At 40.5% G+C, this 22,070-nt stretch overlaps 1 protein-coding gene across 11 annotated transcripts in view; it reads left to right on the plus strand.

Moving 5' to 3' along the window:
• The window catches only part of heph (polypyrimidine tract-binding protein 1 heph), a 364,217-nt gene that overhangs the window by 20,713 nt on the left and 321,434 nt on the right, over positions 1 to 22,070 (plus strand). For 10 of the 11 annotated variants that reach the window (XR_010824767.1, XM_066747745.1, XM_066747743.1 and 7 more), the window contains exon 2: positions 2,060 to 2,084. The exons of the other annotated variant lie outside the window; for it this stretch is intronic. Coding sequence is in view for 1 of the 10 variants with exons in the window: in XM_066747753.1 (XP_066603850.1) it covers positions 2,060 to 2,084 (25 nt within the window). In the remaining 9 variants the exon portion in view is untranslated. The remainder of the gene's footprint in view (positions 1 to 2,059; positions 2,085 to 22,070) is intronic. 11 annotated transcript variants of the gene reach the window in all.

Raw genomic sequence — 22,070 nt, forward strand, 5'->3', positions numbered from 1 at the left:
TACACAGTGAAATGAAACGAGGGGAAAATTTCGCAAGTTGGTCGCGCAGTGTAACGGAGAAAAAAGGCGAGGGCAGCAGGCTCGATCATCGAGTCCAAGTTGTTTTGGCTCGTGATGGAAATGAACGAGGCGAGGCGTCTTCTGGAAATACAATAGAAAAAAGCAGCGTTGCGTAGGAGTATACATTAGACGATATCTTGCTTCTAGCCTTGCTCGATTTCCTATCGATACGGAGGATGAGGAATTGGGCGCTGAGACTATACGACGACGACAGCTTAAAGGACGTTGGAGGAGAGCGAGGTCTGCGCGTGGCAGCGTAGCTGCATGGGGATTCGACCGGAGAACGCGAGCTTCGCGAGAATCTCGGATCTCGGGCTTGGTAAGCCGGGCGATCCGATCGAGGGCACAGGCATATAAAGCGAACTTAGTCGTTGGTCTGTGCCTTCTGCTCTCTCGACGTCTCTCCTCGTCAAATCGACCAGGCGACTACGTGACTGTGTCTTGGATTAATTGGCTTAATAGCTGCGCACTCAGCCCGGAACAGTCTGATGGATAAGCGCGCGCGTTTGTGTGTGCCTAACCTGAGCCTGCGACTTGGATGGATTCCTCACGAACCAACCCTGGCTTTTCAACCACGTGACTCTCCTATTCGTATATGTATATGTATATATATGATTACGCACGTATACCAAAGTTCGCTGTGGCTTCGCGTGCGTGCGCTGGCCACGCACCCTGGACTTGGATGGACGCACAGTGCAGTCTGCAGTTTACCTGGATTCGACACTCGACGACTCGCGAATGCCGATCGACACCGATTTGCCTAAAACATTCGACTTGAGAATCACTGGAGCTCTGCTTAGGAAACTTAGAGAGAGAGAGAGAGAGAACCTCTACTACCCCTCCACCCCATCCCCGACCGACCCATTAACCGGTAGGTAAACAATGACTTCTAAAGACACCGAGTCTCGTTCAAACCAAAGCTGCTCTCGCTTTTTATACACTGTGATAAACAAATGCTTTCTTATAATCTACCGAGAGGAATACGTATTGTATAATTTCTTGGAAATGCTACGTCGCGTTTGTTCAGTTGCACTTTTGTCGTTGTGCATTACCACGTGGGTCGTCGACCACGGAAAAGTGAGTGAAATTTTGTGCTTCCGCTCGCATTTCGTACTACGACTCTGCGGAAAAGAAGTATACATAGATTATGCATCGAGTGCTTTGTCGTTTTCTTTCTCGTGGAGAGAAATTGAGCGTTGCGGCGTCCATCCAGCGAATTATCGTCGAATATAACGGACGAGCGTTCTCGCGGGGTTTGATAATTTGCTTGCGTGCTGACTAATTAAATTTTGATCCGGCCGATTGTTAACTTTGGACAATGCTGATGCTCCGTGAGTTCCACCACCCCCCCCCCCCCTCCCGTACTCCCGATACGCCCCATGCGCATCTCCCTTAATAACGTCAAATTTACTGACCATAAATTGTTCGCGTTGTTTATTTATTACTTTATACTGTGTGCAATATTTTATATGTGTGTAGGAAGGAAATTGAAAAGATAATTGAATTTTTGATAATTCTATTGTGTAAAGAATTCTTTATTTCGCAGAAATAGAAAGTTTAATTAACATAGGTAAATATGAAAAATATTACAAATATAATCGAGGAGGATGAGGAAACTACGAGGAAGAAAGAGGATTGCATAATTTTCCATTATAGCCACATTCTGTCCCATCTGCATAACTGTTTTTCTTTATATTCCCTCTGTTATCCTTTCTGTCTTTCGCTCGTTTTTCATGCTATATCTCGTCATCTCTCTCTCTCTCTCTCTCACACACACACTCTCTCTCACTCTCTTTCTCTTTCTCTTGATCTCTGTCTCTTTACATTAAGGTTAATTTTTATACGGGGCGCCGCAAAAAAAGGCACTCTTTAGATTTATAGTTGTTTTTCCACTAGGACTGATTTAGTCCTTTTACAATTGTATCTATCTCTATTATATCTACTGTGTTTGCTTGTGTGAATTTTTTCTAACTTTTCTCTTTTCTGTTTTACTTTACAGAGAAACTCTGCACAGTGGGCATAAGGTACGAGCTCTTCTAAACGCAACGTTTTTCTTTCACTCTTTTCTTTCTCTCTATCACTTTCTCTTTATCTCTCCTACTTTTCTCTCTCTCTCCTGCTTCTACTTGCGCCTGCCTCTCATTCGTCATTCCATTTCACTCACTCTCTCTCTCTCTCTCACACACACACATACACCTAACGCGCCGCTTATGTTAACTTTAAATCCTCCGTCAAATTAAATTCTACAAAAAGAACTTTAATGAGAAAAATTATTGCGTGTTATTATCGTTGTTTTATTTGTCACGTCAAAGTATTTGCAGAATCGTAAACTTTTACTCATCGATGATTTCTATATAGTAGCTTATATTAAACAAACAAGATTAAAGTTTTCTTAACGTTTATTTACGAAAAGATAAAGAGAAAGGATAAAAGAACTTAAGAGGCAATTAAGCTGACTAACTCTTCTCGCGGGTGAAAGCTGCTCGTTTAATATATATAGTTGGTTGCTGCGTAACATTTTTTTCCTTTTTATTCTTTCTCTCGTTATTATCGTAACTTGCGTATGACGTAAGATTTTGTACGGTAAGCTTGCAATGTCGAAACCAAAGATGATGCAGGATCGATGAGAGAAAATGTCCATTTCTTTTAATTTTTCTTCTTCCATTCTTCACCCTTGCTTTCCTTTCACGCTCCCATCTTCCACACACACACTCGATCCAGCCAATGGGTGCTACCGTCGATGCCCTGATATCTCCTCTAATAGTTATTTTCGCATGGTTTCCCTCAGCCCTGTTCGTCCTTCTACAGGTTCTCAAGTAAGTAACCATCTTTTCATTATTAAATTTAACGCATTGCGAGCGTTTAAAAAGATTTATTATACCTTTTAGAAGCATTAATAAAGATTGGAGTATAATTACAAACTATGCTGCTAAAATAGGTACTACCCATACTTATTTGCTCATTTTCCAGTAGGTAATAATTCGGAGTGATCATTGTTTTCATTCGAAAAGGAGAGATTACAATGCATATTTTATTTGTAAATCTAGCAGAGAAAACACAAAAATTTCCAGTGAATCAGACAAATTTGGTAGTTGGATGTATATGAATCTAAAAAAGAAACTTCTGGAATACCCATTTCCTGTATCTTTTATAACGAGTTAAAACATGCTAAAAAATACTGAAACATTTGGGTTTCCATGTCCGCTGTACATAGCGAGATTAATTTTCACGTGACAATGGAAAGATATGTTTATATATTTTTAACATTTTTTGTTAACGTGGTTTCTATGAAACTATATTTTACCTAATGCAGAAACAGAGATGAAAATTGCAAAAACTCTATATGACAAAAAAGATGTGTTTACAACTTGGAAAAATATCATGAAAAAGTATATGCAGAGATATGGAATTTAGATAATATTTCCTTATAAAACGATAAATACTAAATATTTGTTTGTGTGCTCCATGTTATTAATTTTACCAGAATTTCGCTCCACCGAGTAAAAGCTCTGTCAAATCTACTCGTGTTTAGTTCCGGAGGAATGCTCATTAGTATTAACTTACATCTTATCAAAACCTAAAGTCTAATATAAATTATCTAACGCTCTTAGCAAAATTATAGTATAGAAATTACTTTGGCTTTATCCTAATAATCCAAGTTTCAATCTACTTCCTCATTATTTATTGAAATTTGTCTTAGTTATAGTTTTACTGGTTCGTACTTACTGGTTTAACCGATACGTAAATTTCAGTCCACATGCCAAATGGAAAAATAGTCCGTCGAGAGAGAATATCGCATGCAAAGCTAAGTCTTTAACTATTTCTATAATCTTCGACAGAGGCTTACCTCGATATAGCACTGCTCGTTTCTATTTAACGCGCGGCTACAGCTCGATCAATTTCCTCTCATTTGAAAAAAAGAAATTCCACAAATCCATGAGATTTTAATTTTCATTTTAGCGAGATTTAGCTTTAACGGGACAACGATATTGAGCGAAATTCACTCGGATCTCCGATATTAACCGACTAATTTCAGCAGACACATTTAGAGCGAAGAACGACCATCTTTTATGCCGCTTTTCAGATAAAACTTGAATGGAGCGTAATAATGTCAAAGGGGCTACGGTAACTCGAAGAAATACACGTATAAATAGCTATATCTACCTACAGTTGATATTTCGCAATAATACCTTGGTTGAATTACAAAATTCACATTGTAAATGGATTACCATAGTTTTCCACCACTAGCCCCCCCACACACACACACCATAAGCACCATACTTGGCACTCGAGTCACACACAATCCGTCGAGCTATTTCCATGGTGGAACACCTCTTTGGATCGGCCCATGAGGCTACCTGTAGGCCATGTGTGGTAACCCTTAAAACCCTTGCACACTTGCCCCCCCCCCCCCCCCCCATTCCCATGTACACTTACCCTCTCGATATCAAGTGGCAGTTGGATGAACCAACCCTGCAGCAGCACTGCTCTCCACTTCCTACCAGCCAATGCAATTAATCTCCTCCAACTGTGTGTTAATTAACTGTTTGATGCCTCCTGCCCCCATCATCCCTTTATACATATATAGGTTAAAGCACACTAGACGCCGTTCTTCAAACTTTTCCCACGTCAACCCCCGATCCGAACAAAGAAATCTCTGCTCGACCATTCCTATGCTGACTCGCCAATTTCCTTCGGCACCTCTTTCCTTCCTTCTTCTCTTCCTTTTACATAGTTTGCCTGATTGGCCGAAGAAGCTGCTTCTTCACCCTGCAGAACTATACTGTAGCGCGAGCGAGCAACGAGGATGGGTAATTGATTAATAAATGGGAAATAAAGAAAGTTCGAGATGGATTTGTTGGATTGAATACACCATATAGGAGCCAGTATAAAGGGTTCGAGGAGGAACGGCAAATAATTGTATCGCGGTTGGTGGTCGATCGAATTTGCGAGAAGGACGAGAAGGTTCTGTTGCTGGACAGCCGCTGAGGAGAAACGGTACGGGACCGGAAACAAGGGAGAAACATGGCTAGCTTAACGGACATAATACGTCCGTCTCGGAAGCCTGGCCATATTTACGCGTGCGTGCGTGTGTGTAAGTGGATCCGTGAGACTGGAGTGGTAGGGTAGGGTAGAAGCGCGCTTAGACAATTTGGGTCAGGTTGGGCTAGGATGCTGTCAGGGTCACGTTGGTGTTCGGGGGATGATCCAGTCTGATGGACAACAATAGTCATTAGCGAATTGGGAATTGTTGCTGGTCTCGATCGCGCGCGCCAAACTATCCTCGAGGATGTGTGTGATGATGATGACGATGACGATGACGATGATCGTAGGGATGACGCACTACTTGCCCAGACACCAAGCTCTTGTATCGCTCGTGTTGCCGATGATCGTTCTACCGGATAAACTCGATTCACGCTTCCGTCGACCACCCAACAAAGGACCGCACGCTATATTCATTGGCCAGTTTCGCATCACCAAGATATTCAGATCGGATATCTTACCTCTATGCTTGTCATCCACCTTTCGATGATTCCACTCAATGCTGCTCACTGCGTTTCGACCATTATTATCCGATTCGATCGATTGAGAAATGTGTGTGTGTGTGTGTGTGTCTAGTTTTTCTTTTGAAACCCTTTCTCATTCAATGTCGTTTCTGTAACATATCTGGACCAGTCCACTACACAAGCTTAATATCATATAGTATTCTTTCGGTTTGTCAAGATGTATGACGCGCTAAAACCATTCAATTAAGGACACACTCTCGCCAACACACTCTTCCCGAAGCTTTCCAATACCGAAGCATTGAAATACCGATTTTATTAGTACGATTGTAATCCACCTAAATGGAGTAGCGTGAGATTCAATGAGCGAAATAATTAGTTGGAGGAGTTGGACGTTTAACGCTCTACCAGAGATCGTGCATTTCGTTGATTCGGTTAATCTTCCTGATACTACGGTCAGCATGCACGAATAATAAAGCTGATTTATTCACCACAGCTCCTATCTGAATAATTCCAGCGACTACCGACGGGCCGTAATCCCTATTGATGTAAAAGTGAAATTATTTAGGAACACGAGAAAGAAACACGGGACTTTGGTATACTATATTATATATATATATGTACCAAGCTGCTATTCCGTATGGATCGAATTTGTCAAAATTATTCCGACACGGCTTGATTCAGCTGGAATATTCTCTTATGCCGTGCGACAGTTACAGCGGGTAGTAGTTTGGCTTTATTATATAGTAGCGCGACGATTATTCCGAAAGAAAAATGTAGCTGGGTATTTTGGCGAGTCCTTCTGGGACTCGATGTCCTGTTCAATCTCTTGAGTCACGGCACTCAGGATTTGCCTTTTATGTATGAGGATGTAACATGACGGAGAACCGGCCTGGTATATCTTTACATTCATGTATGTACATAATGTATACAAACACATACATCATAGCTGAGATGCTCGCAGGATTCGCGTTAAAAGCGACTGGACGTCTTCATGAAAGATTCAGGGTCCGGTATCCGTGTTTGATCCTGAGGTTGTCGCGGCGACTCTTCTTCAACACTTCCGCCGTTGCACATGCAAAACATCGCTTTGGCACCTTTTTGCTAATTAGTACATATAGCCTAATCGTATTTTCTACCACTCCGCCGCCGCATTCGGATAAACTTTTAATCCCTCCTTTCTGCTGAAATTCACCAGCCAGCCAGATGCCACTTTTCCAATCTTCCTCAATTAACGTCTTCTCATCTTTCTTTCAAAATCCCCCTACTTACTCCCACTTATCGGCTCCTCAATTTCACCTCTGTGCGGCTAATCTTGCGTTGGATGTAAGACGAGTTAACAGCAAAGAGTATCTCATTCTTTCTAAATTATTTACAAGCTCGTACGGAGAATGAATGATTGGTAAGGAGATACCTGCTTTTTTCATCCGATGAGCTTTAGTTCGCGATATTCGCAAAAGAAAGGTGAAATTGCAATAAAAGGGGGAAGAATCAAGGCTAAGTCATTTTTGGACTTGGCAAAGCTTCATTTTACATGATTCCGATGTCTCGAGGGATATGATATTGATTAACAAAGACTAAAGATTGAGGAAAGACGATCAAGATTCGGTTATCGCAGCAAGGGATGATTCGAACGAGCGCGACTACATCTTGAATAATCTCCGGTGTATATATTTTGGGTGAAAGGTGAATGACTCGCACACCAACGCATATTCTTACTTATTAACGTAGGAGAATACATTGAGCTAGCGAAAAGTTGAAGAGGAACGACCCTTTGCGTTCGTCTTTATATACAATTATAATAAGTTGCATTATTAAGAAGCTGCCTCCGTCGTTTCGGAGTCTTTTGTCGCATGTTTGCCCGCCTAACGAGGCTGCTGCCTGTCCTCGAGACAAACAACAACGACGACGATATTTCTTCAACTTTTCATGCAATAACGCTCGAGACAGCGACTCCAGCCGTTTCAACGCTCCACTCTTTTCACTAACTGGAGAGAAGGTCCACCCCCCGCTCTGTACACCTTTATCCACCACGCGTCTTCCTTCGCATACAAACATCAACTTTCCAGCTCTCCAGTCATCCACCCACCACCAAGCCTCTTCAATAATTACTTTCTAATGCAATGCTTTAATTCTTTTCAACAACTACAACCGGCAAGAAGAGCTCTGGAGACTCGGAGGAATTTCAACCCTCGTAAATGTATTTTTCCGGTCTCGTAATAAGAGCTCTTCCCAAGCTCTTCCATTCCGTTGCTTTCAGACCTATTAAATTATCAAAAGATCTCTCTCTCTCTCTCTCTCTCTCTCTCTCATCCACGTGCAGAATTAACTGTGAAACGATCAAATTCCTTTCGTAGGTGAACCAACTACTTCCGTCTCGAGTACGATCTCACAACTTTGATCTTATTTTTTTTCTACGCAGGGGAAGCTTCCTTCTGTGGTTGCATCATATGAGGGACAAGGGTTGCGGCTGTATGCAGGGAAGAAAAGAATTTTGGACGGTCGGTGGCGTGAAGATTAGGCTGAGCTAGAGGAACGGGGGGGGGGGGGGGGGAGCGCGGAAGAAATAGCAAACGGTCGGGAAATTCTGGAAAGTATAATTTGATCGTTAGGAGGAAAGCTCGGTGCGTTCTCGGTGTAAGCTCTCGCGCCTCTTTTCGCCAAGTGTAAACAATCTTGGGGCGAAATTAGTCCCTTCTAAGCGGGTGCGCTGACTCGTGGCATTCGACGTCGAAGGAGGAAGGAGAGAGCGAAGGGTGAAAGCTACTCGTGCGGAAAATGAAAGTCCTCCTGGGAAAAGAGAGGAAGCGCATGCGTGCTCACACGCGATGCGCGCTTTCTTAATAAGCTACAAAACTTAATTTTCTTCTTCGACGTGCGCCTCTACCCCCCCCCCCCCCCCCTCCCGTTCCTTGCTCCGCTTACTTGCACCCCCTAAGCTTATTTTCCCACTCGTATCTATATATATATATATATATATATACTACTATACCTACCTCTTAGCGCAGCATCAAAGCTTTCATCGTTTATGCAAGCATCTTCGTTTCTCATAAAAAAACACCTTCTTTTATTCTCGCGATATTACATTACACAAGCAGCTCCTCTCGATTCACCGATTAATATTTGCCATTGAGCCATTGCGATGCTTTGCTCCCTCTAAACTTTAGCAGATTGCATTCTTTATGCATTGCTGGTGACTCGAGATTAATTCTTCAATCGTGTGCCATTTGCAATTTTGGCGGAATTGTTCGTCAATGTATAAGGAGCTAGTAGGAATTCGCGTCAAACTTCTGGAAAAAGGCTACAAATGTTTTTTTTTTTTCTCGAAATAGCGCATTACACACAGGCAACTCCTTCTAATTTATCGAGTAATATTCATCATTAGGCTTTTGCGAGGTGTAATAGTAATCTTATTCCGATGTAACAATGAAAATGTACGGTGAAAGTCTGTCTCGTTTGACAGTTTATCTAGGAAGAAAGCGAGATTTTATTTTTCGCGTTCCGATAATTATAGGCAAATTTTTATACACCAGTCGCATTCCATTATCCGACCCAATTAATTCGGAGCAGGTCTGCCGTGGCGCCATCTTCCGCTCGACAGTTTAACCGTTTTATGAGCTATTTTATAATATACATTTAGTTATTTGCTTCAACTTACATTTGTTAATATTTCAACTGGGCACTCTTTCACCAGTGTGAGGTTAGCAACCCAAATTTTAAAAATGGAAAAAAACCAAAGAGTTTTAGTAGCACCCGGACAAGTTCTACAGTTCCTTGCTATTTTTCAAAAAAGTTCTACAGATTGAACTCGAAAAACTATATAGAAAGATGATTTGGGGTGCCAGCTTCTCTTTCCGTAATATTCAAACGCTTATATCCTTTAAATTAAAAGTCCTATCGATAAAAATTAATAGACACAGTTATAGAACTTATTAGGGTGCCATAAGAACTTCCACGAGAGTTCTTGGAACTGTTAACAAATTTTCTAATATTTTTATAATTTAAAAAAAAAATTTTAATTTTTTTTTTAACAAGAGTTCTTATGGCATCCAAAAGAGTTCTATAACTATGTCTATTAGTTTTTATCGATAGGACTTTTAGTTTAAAGGATATAAGCATTTGAATATTAGAGAAAGTGAAGTTGGCACGTATCTTAAATCATCTTTTTATAGTGTTTCAAGTTCAACCTGCAGAACTTTTTTGAAAAATAGCAAGGAACTGTAGAACTTGTCCGGATGCTACTAGAACTGTTTGGTTTTTTTCAATTTTGAAAATTTGGAGTGCTAACTTCGGACTGGTCACTCTTTCCATTTCAGATCTGCATTAAATTATTGCCTTATATATGATAGCAATTTGATATAATCTATTTTCGGTGGTTATTTACAGAAAAATAAATCACTTTTTTCTGAAATCTATTTCGATGGAACAAGCTTTACCATGTTTTGCTTTCTTTAGATTTGGGTAAAAATAAAAATATCGAGTAATTTTTGCTACCTATTGTACTAAAATTAAACTGAATGTTTTTAGAACTCTGTGATAAGTAATTAAGATACAAGATCAGTATGGATACCGTATAACTTAAAAATTGTGTTAACGATAGAAGCCGCAACTAAAGTCTCTCAGTTTAGCCAGCGTAGCTATAATATAAACAGGAAAGAGAACATGCATGCTTGTGTAGCAGGAATGAATTTGTTAATTTTTTACTTTTAGCGAGGTTGCCAAATGTAACGGCCCTCGGAGCTGCACGTACCACGTGATTGTTTTACACTAAATATTTTGCCCTTAAGTTAAAATTATTATTTTTTATGTAATTATATTGTCATTTTTAACACATAGTGTCACACAGTATTACTTTTTACACATTATTATATTAATAGAACATAATATACAAGTACATCAAATTTAACTCTATACATATTTTATGTATTATTTTATTTTTATGCTGTTAAAATGTTTCTTAATGAAGTAACGAATTTTATTAATAATTTTTGAATAGTAAAACTAATACTATATCCAATTTTTACTCATATTCTCCTATCATTAAAGAATAAATATTACCATATTTTTACAGTAATTTTTTTGCGACTTTATAAATAGTATTAAATGCTATAAGATAGCAAATATCACTATATCATATATGATTTTCTACTGAATTATTAATTGTGCATAGTACTATACTATTATATCAATATTTACTATTAATCCTTTATTTGTCCAAAAATTATTATTAAATATAGTGCCGATTACTTTATTTTATAGTAATGAACACTATTTATTTTTCCCTGTGTACCAAACTCAAACAATAGGACAATTTGTAACGTATACGTTACAATTGTTCCTCGACACATTGTTACAAACGTCTCCTGCATGCACTTGTAGCATAAATGTTTATTTTAATAAAAAATAAAATTACCAAAGAAATAAAATTTTTCGTTGATGACATAGTGTTTAATAAATAAGTATACAACTTATGAACGTTGCTGATGGCCCTTTCCAACTAATTTGGTTAATTTGAACGCAAAAAATATTTTACTTCTGGCTTCGAAAAGTGATCATTAGGCTTGCTACTTAATCACAGTAGTATAGCTGTTGCTATGAAACTACAGTGTTAAAGGCACAGAGTAACATATCACCACACTTTTAGGCGCAGTCGCGCGAATTTTACACTTTCCTTTAAGAGATTATCGCCCGTATTAGAATTTTAGCACGTCGCAATTATTCCTGGTCTTCCCTTATATTAATGTGTTCCTAATAATTAATTACTTTTCCAATGATTTACACATGTACAAAGTAACCAGTCCATCTGTTCAATTAAATAAGTGTCCAAGTATTGATAAGCCGACGAACGACGAGACTAAAATGAAAGTGCTTTTAAGCATTCGCAGCAAACACAGAAAGACTCAAGTAGATCCATGTGAAAGCTGCTTTGTGCAATTTAAAAAAATTATTAAGCATTATGCCAGTTGTGTGTGTTAATTAGGAACCTTATTAAAATTTCGTATACGGTTTTTTGTAATAATTAGAGTAACATAATAGATAACAACGTTCTTATGTCCACCGTATTTGCCTAAAAAAATATAGAAAATTGAAAGAATATAACGGACAGTACTGTGAATAAAATACATGAAAAATCCATGTATTTCGCTAAAAATGTAACTGTGATAATCTCTAAATGTGGAAATCCTTTCTTTATACAATGCACGTGATTGTCAAGATTAATTGTCGAATGAAGCGCTATTTGCAATATAGCTGATGGTCTCGGTAGCGTTGATTAATATATAAGGATCCAGCACAAAAAGTGGCGTGAACGTTGTTGAGAAAAGGTTACTAATGTTTTTGGTGGCAAGTAACCGAAGCTAGCTACTTTCTCATTAGCTGGTACAACTGAAAGACACAGAGGGTACGAGAAGCTGGTGGAAGATGGATAAGGGTGGATTTTACGCTTCTTCGAATTAATCGGCAACTCCTGGCAGCAGTCATGAATGTTTATACAGATTTTAGTGGGACGAAGGGGAGGCGCACCCCATTCGTTAACGCATTAATTAACGCCGCTGTCGGCACTTTGCCGGGGAAGCAATAAAGATTTCGCTACAGCCAACCCAGCCATACCGAAGCAGCAGCAGCAGTGAGAGACCGACGAGGTGGCTGTGCATGGCAACCTTCGCTTTTGCTCCTTATTGTTTCTTGAATTCGACGCCCCACAAGCTTCCCCGCAGACACTTTTCGATCGCTACGAATAGATTGCAGCAACCCAAGCGAATCAAGATCATTAATAAGGGCCATTGAACGCATTCCTTCCAATTTCAAACGATCCTTCCATTCTCGCTTGATTATTGCTTTATATACCTACTGAATATCGGGCAATTATGAGAATCGAGTGAAAAGTTGTACGTTCTCTTTGAAAAGAATTTATAGTGGAACGGATGAGGAAATTAACGTTTTCTCCCTCCTCTTTTTCGTCCGATTCCTCTCCTCCCTGTAATTTTCCATGTCCTTTTCCAAGGAGGTATATATATATATATACATATATCGCGAGTGATATATAGTTTTAGAGGGATGAATGTAGAAAGGACTGTGCTTAGGAATGATTAATGCTATCGGTAGCGGCTAACAAGAGAAGGAAAGGTCTTATTGTTGTCGGCAGCAGTTTAATAGATACAAATGTAGGTATTACCTCTAGGAATGAATATAATTACTCTTAAAACCACGTAACTCTAGCGACTGTCCTATCTCGCCTAGTTTCTCCAAGAAATCGCACTAGGTTCATATTTTATGCACAGGCAGAGGGAGGATGCTTCGACGCGAGTCCTCTTTGTTCTCTTTATCAGTTTATCCAGCATACAAGAGCTGCAGCACGCTCTGTGCGTAATCCACTGTATTCATTTCCGATCCGACTCATCTTCCGCCCAATATGTCTTGGATGACTCGCGCGAGCGAGCTCCCACTAATTTTTCAAGTCTTATTTATCCAACAATGCTATGCCCGCATTTCCCTCTTTATCCCCAACCCCCTGTGTCTTTTTACGCGTTTCCCTTTTTACAAAGCAGGCGCTACTTTTTATTCCAAATATACTTTTACGTTAATTAATGTTTCGGGGTTTTTTTTTTTTTTTTTAGCTTTACTTACAGAAAGCCGCAAATTAAACACGGACAAATCCGGATAGAACACACGGAAATGGGTAATCTGCGGTGGTAAAAAGCTGGGCAAACAAGGGCAAATGCGTTCTTTATGGAATTAAAGCTCTCTCCTACTCCTCGTTCTCTCTTTTTGCTTTTTTCTCTGTGCTGGCCGCATTCGAAAATGCTGCCAGCCAGTTTTATTTAGCGTTCGCAATATTTCGCAGGTAGGAGTAGCTATAATATTCCGGACTGCGCGTAGCTGTCCTAAATGTGTGTGTTAAAGGCAGAAATGAGGTATTAATAATGTATCTAATGCTGTATACGTTTACTATTTTATACGGATATTAGTTTGCTTTAGGGGTAGTAATGATAAACGAAATATCCGTTGGAGTTTGCGAGACGATGAGCTTTATTTTAGTTGCGGAAAGCCCATGGTCTTCTCCCTATGCACACATTATAAAATTAATTTCGTCCTTTTTTAATTCAGATGAATATCTCTAGCTCGTTGGCCATGTATATATATATATATACGCCATATCGTGCGTGACCCCTGGCTCGTCGCTTAATTATTATTCAATTTCCAATTTCATAGTGGAGAGAGGCTCGATGCTGCGCGGCAATTCAATATTTATGATGTAATATTCGAACGTTAAAATTTGCATTTATGTGAACGCGTCGCGCAGCCTTTCACACTTATTCCCACGTTAGCAGAAAGTACTTTATCCCGGAATGGCACGCATCAGAAAGCATGCACTGTTATTCTTATTCCGTCCATATATATGCACACCTGCTGCTTCGTGACGTGAAAAGAACAAAAAATGTTATTCGCCTTCGTTAAATAATTATTGATATTTAAAAGGAAGAATTATAAAAGCTAAAACTAAGATGCCGGGGCTCTCACTGTGAGTTATTCATAGGGAATATATTACGAGGGACTTGGCTTTGATCTAGGCCATACCTGGGATTATGCAGGCCTTTCTGTAGGTACTTACGTTCCACCATACACACACACACACACACACACACGTGTGTGCCTCTTTACTCGTATGTTATCGAAATATACTCTCCCTCTCTCTCTCTCTATACATTCATGCAAACTCACCTACAATCTATACATATAAACATCTTAACCGGCTAAATTACTACCTTTGGTTATAGAGTATTGCATCTTCAACTCGTAGCGAAGCAGCAACGTGTCTTCTGACGGTTCTTTTATAAATAGTTTTCTTGTAACAGCGTATTTTTCAAATTAGTACGTGTTTTTTATGCATGTTGTTTCTATGGATTTGAAAAAGAGGAAGGTTTAGGGGTCGTCGAGCAAAATTCAATTTGCCAAAGGGACCCTAAGCTCGCACATCATCTCAACTAAAATTGATCTGTTTTGGAAGAATCCGCAATAAAGAATAGGGTAAGTTTCGTGCGAATCGCCTCTAAGCATCAATGCAAACCAGAAACCTCATCAGGTTATTATCAACCTTCGATGATACACGAGTTGATTAGAACATCTAGTGCCAAGGAAAATGAAAAAGAAATAAATTTTCTTCGTTGTCTTCGATCTTAACCTAACTCATCCTTCCCATTTTATTGTATTCAAAACACTCGTTAAATTAATCTTTGAATTTTTCATTTCCAGCGCTGATATTTCTTCACTGTCGATTTCCAAATTTCCGATGCGTATATAAATAGGACATAATTATTGTTTGGAAAAATCGGAGGAGAGAGTGGAGAAATTTGCTTTTTGCTGACTAAACTAATAACGTCGGAGGAACAGGATGGTCCAGTGACGTCGAGCAAACTTGGCTGGTATACATGATGAATGGCAGAGAGGAGAAACAAAGTATTGGTGGATCTGGTCAAAAGCAAACATACATATGATCCATATTCATCTGAAATTGCATGACCAATCAACATTGGAATATCTCTAATCAGGGATCACAAAGGGAAACTCAAAGTTTATTAGATTTACAAAGAGATTCAGTTGTATCGCGCGATTGCGATTGCAATGGTGATCCGTTAAGGCTGTTGGAGGTTTCCAGATGAAACATATCGTTTGCTATATACACAATCCGGCGTATTACGGGCAAACTCGAGGAATATCTAATCTCTTTGGCAACTTTATCCATCAAAGTACAATTCACCCACCATTGTTATGGATTTTTAATTTCCTCATTGAGAAAGCAGCGAAAAATTCTCCATCGACGCTTCCACAGTTTCTCCTACGTTGCATTAACTGGTAGATGCATTCCGCGTGAAATTCGTTAATCCAGCTACGTTGATATTTATATAACGTTCAGCCAAGAAGAGCTTTCAAATGACGAACCATCGTGAAAGGATTGTTGGGGGAGAGAGAGAGAGAGAGAGAGCTATGGACAGTCCGTTGGAAATAAGTTAAGATTAGGATTGGCATGTTGGCAGGTAGAAAAGGGAGTTTGCGTCGTTTATAAGAGTTGGTGCTGCGCGCCAAGACATTTCCAAGAGAGGAGAGAGCGTCAAACTTTTTGATTCTCCTTGGATGATAATGATGTTGCTGCGCGAAAACACTTAGGCCGCATTGTTAGTGGGGAAAGCTTGAAATTTTCAAACGCGCTACTACCCTCGGAGTCAAAGTTAACACCGCTCCGCTTTTTCTTTTATTTCATTTTCTCTTCAGCATCTCCGGTTAGGGTTTATGCTATTTTCAAGCACGCGTTTTTCTCTCTGGCCGAGGCACGAGGATGGAGGATGGATCCGGGGGATCGAGAGGAAGCCTGTTCCGTTGTCCGTAAGGGTGTTACGTCCGCTACGTCCGCTCCGGATGATTATAGGAGAACTCGTGGAAACTTGGCCACTCCCCGTGATTGCGGCGCCTCGCCATTCTTTCGCGCGCGCGCCACTCGGTCGATTATTTATAGGCTACAGGTGAAAACTCGAGGAAGGTTTTCATTTTGCAACACTGGCGTGCTCTCCCATTATGCGCCATTCTTGGCGGAAGCACAGTTTCAACACTTTTCGAGTCCTCCTTACGTCAAGTGCGAAACTTTGCCAGCATTGAAAAGCAAGAGCTTCCTATCGGTGCGCGGCAATACATACATATATATATATAGGCAGCTGTAAGAAATATTCCTCCATTTTTCACTGTGGCGTCGAGTTACTCGCTTTTGAGTTGGTGTGCGGGAGAGATGATCGTCGCTCCACAGCTCGAAACCTTTATTTGTGCGATTTAACCTTGGCGAACCTGTACCTTATTTAGATATATAATGCACTATGAGGTCATACAAGCTGATGAAAAAAATAGATGGACGATGCAGTGACCTTCGCTTGATTGCTTTTCACCACTAATCAACTAATCGAGCCATCGACCGGCTCCTACCGCTTCTCGCGGTTTGCGCTCTATATATGCAGCAGTTGGATGGATAACACGTCGGAGGTTCCTGTGGAAATGCACGTGTATACACATAGGTGGAAGGATTTGCAAATGGGTGGGGGGTTAGAAGGACTGGCATATAGCAACTATAGAGCGATGGTGGGGTAGAGGAAGCGAGATGGGAAAGCTTTGACAAGTTTGCTGCTTTTAGGCACGACGCGACGCGAAGCGAGGCGAAGCCTTTGTCATAGGTGCAACGTTTAATTACAGACTTGGAAAGCTATGGCTCTAACCCTTGGTCGTCACCAGCACTAGGCAGCAGACTCCTACCGTACCTCCAGCAGCTTTCCATCGATCGTCCTTGCTGCACTTGGACTGGACTCGCGCCATATATCTCCAAAGCACCAAATAAATCGATCCATCTCTTCCCGAACGATGTCTGACACGTAGCAAAGAGGAGGATCAGGATCGTTGTGTTCGCTGCATTCTTTTCATACATTTCTTCCTCCGGGATTTTTCTCCTCTTCATTCTCATCGATAATGTGGATATACTTATATAATTTAGCGTCATATTTAAACTGTCTCATCTTCCCTGACTGGCTCGTGCTTCCACTCAGCTATCGCACGCAAGTATCTCTCCTGAAATCGTGGAAGAAAAAATGGACTCGAGTCAATGGGGTTTCTCGAATTTGACCCTTCAACTCCATCGGTCGAACGCGCGCAGAGCGTTTCAAAGAATGGCTGGGGAGCTGCGCGCAGCAGTGGAAGCGTTGATTTTCGAAAGCTTCGAGTTTCGATTGGGAGCTTTCGGCAGGCACGCGTAGGAAAGTTTGAATGACTGTTCGTACATATGCATTTATGCGTGAAGAGAGGTAGAGTGGAGAGGCGGTGATTCAGTCTTTGTGCGTCCCTGTTGGCTATGCCACTTTTCTATCCCACATTCCGCGCAGCAGCTATGTCTTTTTGAGCTCTCGCTCTCTCGCGGTAAGCCAACACGAATATGACTAACGAACCGAGCGTAGTTTGCATTCGATTTCCGATTGACAAAATAGTTTGTGTGTATGCCAATGACAAATCACTGCTCGACGACTTATCCATTTCGAAGCGAGTAGAAAAATTGCTGCATGGTTGAAGAATCGTTTAAAATATAGCGTATAGCCTCGTTTTGTGCATTTACCGTTTGGTCATCGACCGACTGCGCTGCGTGGGCTTACACTGAAATTGACGTTGCTTGAAAAAGGTCGAGAAAATCCAAGGGACTCCAATCACTTTTTTCGCGTCAACGCCAAGGTTCGCAAGTCTCTCCTGCTTATATAAAGAGGAGGCTGGACTTTTTTCATGGTGCCAGCTTGACGATGGTTGTTAAACAAGGGAGCTCTGTAGCTCGCGCAAAGCTTCTGATTGTGGCGACAAAGGGGGGTGGTGAGTAACGGTGGTGGGAAAAGGGAAAGCAAGATGCGAATAAAGGTGGAAGCGGAGCGACCGGTTTGGCAAGGCTGATGTGGTCGCTTCTCTCCACCACTAGCACGTCATTCAACCAGCTTAGTCCGTGGCTGTTCCCCTGTCGATTTTACGTAACAAAAACCTACGTGGAAGCAGCCTAGTTCCTATATACATATAGTATATACCTCGGCTCCTACTCGATCCTTTTCCGCACTCTTTCTTCTTACGAGTCCGTCCAACTATTCCTAATGATTTTCTCAACTCTGATTAGTGCACGACTCTTCGACCCGAGCAAAGTGAAAACAAACATTCTAAACTTATCCCGCTTGGTAATTTGTACCTATTCATTTGTAGAATTCTCCAGCCTCTGCGAATCTCGCTTGCTAGAGTCTCCGAAAAAATTACTTTCTATGGCAATAGTTTTCTACACTTTTATGCTATTATTATAATAACAGTTTTTTCTGCTAGGATACAAGTATATAGAATTTTATCAAATCTTATGCTGGTTTCATGCTAAAAATCCTGCATCTTCTAATAGAAACATCATTACTGCGCTCTAAACTTGTTTTGAATAGTTTTATAGCTCCACAATAAGTTTAGTAACAGTTCTGTTGTTTTTATATTTAGAAGGTAATTTGGAGAAAAAACTTAGTCCAAGAATCGCATTCGAATAATCAAAGAGGTTCGCAAAGGAGTTCCTGTTACCTTTAATGTTCAGAGTGTGTTTTACATTTTTATAACACTATAGGATTGGTCAACGAACCTATACATCTCCTTGGAATTATCTACGGAGCATTAAGCATGAACGATCATTATTTTTTATTATTATCACTTTCAAATGGTATTTCATTCCCAAAAGAACACAACTATTGCTAAACATAGCATATAGATTTATAAAATTATATATTTAAGACGCGCATTGAAAACGGTAAATTTTGTAACAGAAGCTACAATTTTTAGTTAGAAATTAGCATTATATTTACATAAATTAAGATCTGGTCGTAAATGAAAGGAACAAGATATTAAATATTAAACCAAGCAAATAACTTATATAAAGTCTCTTTATTCAAAATTTGCCATAAAAAGATTTGATGATAAGCGAAAAAGCATAAATCTATAAGTTCGATATATATATATATGGCGAATCCAATTCTCGCCCATTGTAACGAAGCCTTCGGGAAGTCTCGTAACTTTTTTCAATAGTCTAGCGATAAACTAGGTGGCAAGTTGAGAGAGAAAACCTCATCCTTCTGCCGTCGAATCGGAATAAGAAGCGTAGTTGCAAAACTAGCTAATGAAATAATATAGCCCGGTGGACGATAGAACAGAGCCTTCTGGAGATGCTGCTCTATTTTCATAAGGGGAGAAGAAGAAACGGAAGCTCCGTTAATTGCTGAAATAACGAAGAAAGTTGGCAGTCTCTTAGTTATCGGAATTATTCCGCTTTTGGTACACGCGTTTCCGTCGTTATTTCTCCACTTGGTTGACGTGCTTTGTCGGTTCTTTCGCATGCCAGGGTGCTTTTGTCGAGGAACAAAGTGCCAGCCAGCCAGGAAGGTCCACTTTGTACCGCGAGACATTTTGTCGTGGCGAACGGAGCCTGCCAGAAATAGATAACAAACGCCACGGGGGGAGGTGAACCGCCGTGCGAAAAACGACCGGGTCAAACGGCTTATTATATATATATAGAGAGAGAGAGAGAGAGAGAGAGAGAGAGAGAGATGAAAATTACTTTATTCCAGCCGTCATTGCATCTGCCTTGAAAAGTTTTAAGCGGAACGCGCGTCGTTCTTTCCATCTTGCGCAGTCCGGCCGTCCGTTTGCTCGAATGAAACGATAATTCCGATTCCTCGAAAGTTTCTTAACTTTGTTAGTGTCAAATATGGCTGATTAATCGTGCCATTTACGCGTTGTCCCCCTCCCAACTGTATCAACTTTTCAATGAACAGCCAAAGACGATATTAAGTTACTATATATATAGACGAGATGATTAAGCTTCCTGCGGCTTTTTCATCTATTTCGTCATTTATGTACACGCGTGTATATATAGAGAGAGCATACAGTTGTGTGTGTGTGCGCGGAGTTAGGACTAAAAGAGAACAAAGATAACAATGGATTCGCCCTGTCGGTCATTTCGAATAATTTTATTGGGAGCATAAGTCAATAAAGAGGAAATCTGGCTAGCTGGGCGAACGGAAAGGAAAAAGTGGGTCAACCATACGGTGGTATTATATATATATATATATATATATATATAGGGGTAACAAAAGCGCAGCGGCAGTTTTTCCTATTTTCCCTCGTCGCTCCCCGGCACATCGGCGATGGAAGATTTCAATCTTGAGTGAAATACGGGAATGGGGTGCGCGTGGTTTCATGACAGGGAGGAGATCGAGACATTGTCATAAACATTAATATGAAGAACGGCGCTGAAATGGCGCTTTGCGTGAATCGTGCTACGTCGCGTCGTAAAATGAAAATCCATTTTAGTGTCGCGCCAGTGCAGCGAAGAGTTGCAGTTGAGGAGAACGTCCTCTTCCCCCCTCCCCTCCACCACTCTACCACCACCATACCGGAATCGCGCGCCGTTCTGTCACAACGTGACGAGACGAGACGAGACGAGAGAGAGAGGACGTTACGTTACGTTTCGACTTCGTCAACCGAGATTTCTTGCAAGCTCTAATACGTAGTACGCTCGACAACCACCACCCGGCCGTATATTTAGTTTAATAACGTGTGACTCGTGCCATTGGCTGTTCACGAAAATTCCGTTTTACGTTCGTCACCGGCTGTTACGTTAATACAACGCCCGCGCCTTCGCTAACTGCTTACTTAATCCTTGGATTCTTGTTTTATACGCTACGCTTCGTCACGCATCCTCCTTTTCCACCACCTTTTCATCAATATTTATGCTCGGCTCAAACCTGGATTCCCTATACTTAACGAAATTAAATCAAGCTCCAATATTGATTTATGATAATCCACTTATAGTTGGTTAATCATTTTTCTGACGCGCACAAATATTCCTGCCTTCGATCTCTACTGATAGCTATACAGAGAGAGAGAGAGAGAGAGAGAATGTTTTTTCCATTAGATATTCGGAATATGCCTGTGTGAGGTATGCGGATTATGCTACAAGAAATTCGATATAATGTGGTATATTATATATATATATATATATATAATCTTGTGTATATGTATTTGCAGCGAGAAATATTACTTTGATATATTTCCATGCTCGTGTATATAGTGCAGCTGTATTGATATAGCTCAGAGAGAGAGAGAGAGATAGAAAGTCCCAGATGGAAACCTCGTACATTCAACACGACACACGCTCATCTTAATCCCATAGTGGACCATTTAAATCCGTTGGATTTGAATTTGTCGTGGCTATGGTAAGCTTTATTCGTATGATTCAAACTAGTGGTGGTGATATGCGTCACAGGACGTTCCGTCCCCCCCCCCCCCTCTCTTGCTCCCCCATCACAGTTACAGAGAGGGAGAGGGACGATAAAAAAAAATTCAGCGTCAAAACGTCGAACGAGAGGCGTTCAAGTGCAAAATACAGCCTATGGCTCATGGATTCCTACCATCAACTCGAACTTGGTTCATTTTAACAAATATCCATCAGCCACCCACTCGCCTCATCGTCGTTTTTACTCCCTCGTTTTTACCGTCGCTCGCGCGGAAGCCATTCGACCAAATTAACTACTAAAATCCTCATTCATATTTTCACGTTCTATTAAAATACACAAATTTTACCCTCGCTGCATTAACATTCCTCTCTTTCTCTCTCTCTCTCTCTCTATATATATATATATATATATACCTAGCGTACCCTTATCAATGCATTATAGACGTAGCAGCAGCTTATTTCCGAAAGAAATGAAAGACAATGAAAAAATAATGTAGAGAGGAAAAAGGATTCTTTGAGGGAGGGAGCACACATGAATGCAGTTACGTTGAAACACGAATCTTGTATAAAACGACAGGCGCGTATCTCTTCAGTTTCTGGCCATTTTCTACTTTTCTATGAGCTGTCAGCTGCCATTGGATTTCCACGGGGCTCCAATCGTATTTTCGTTAAGATTAATGAAGATAAAA

This window comes from Prorops nasuta, unplaced genomic scaffold (assembly GCF_024137725.1).
Source record: "Prorops nasuta isolate Cenicafe-Biocafe unplaced genomic scaffold, Cenicafe_Pnas_1.2 PNAS00003, whole genome shotgun sequence".
NCBI classification, from domain to species: domain Eukaryota; kingdom Metazoa; phylum Arthropoda; class Insecta; order Hymenoptera; family Bethylidae; genus Prorops; species Prorops nasuta.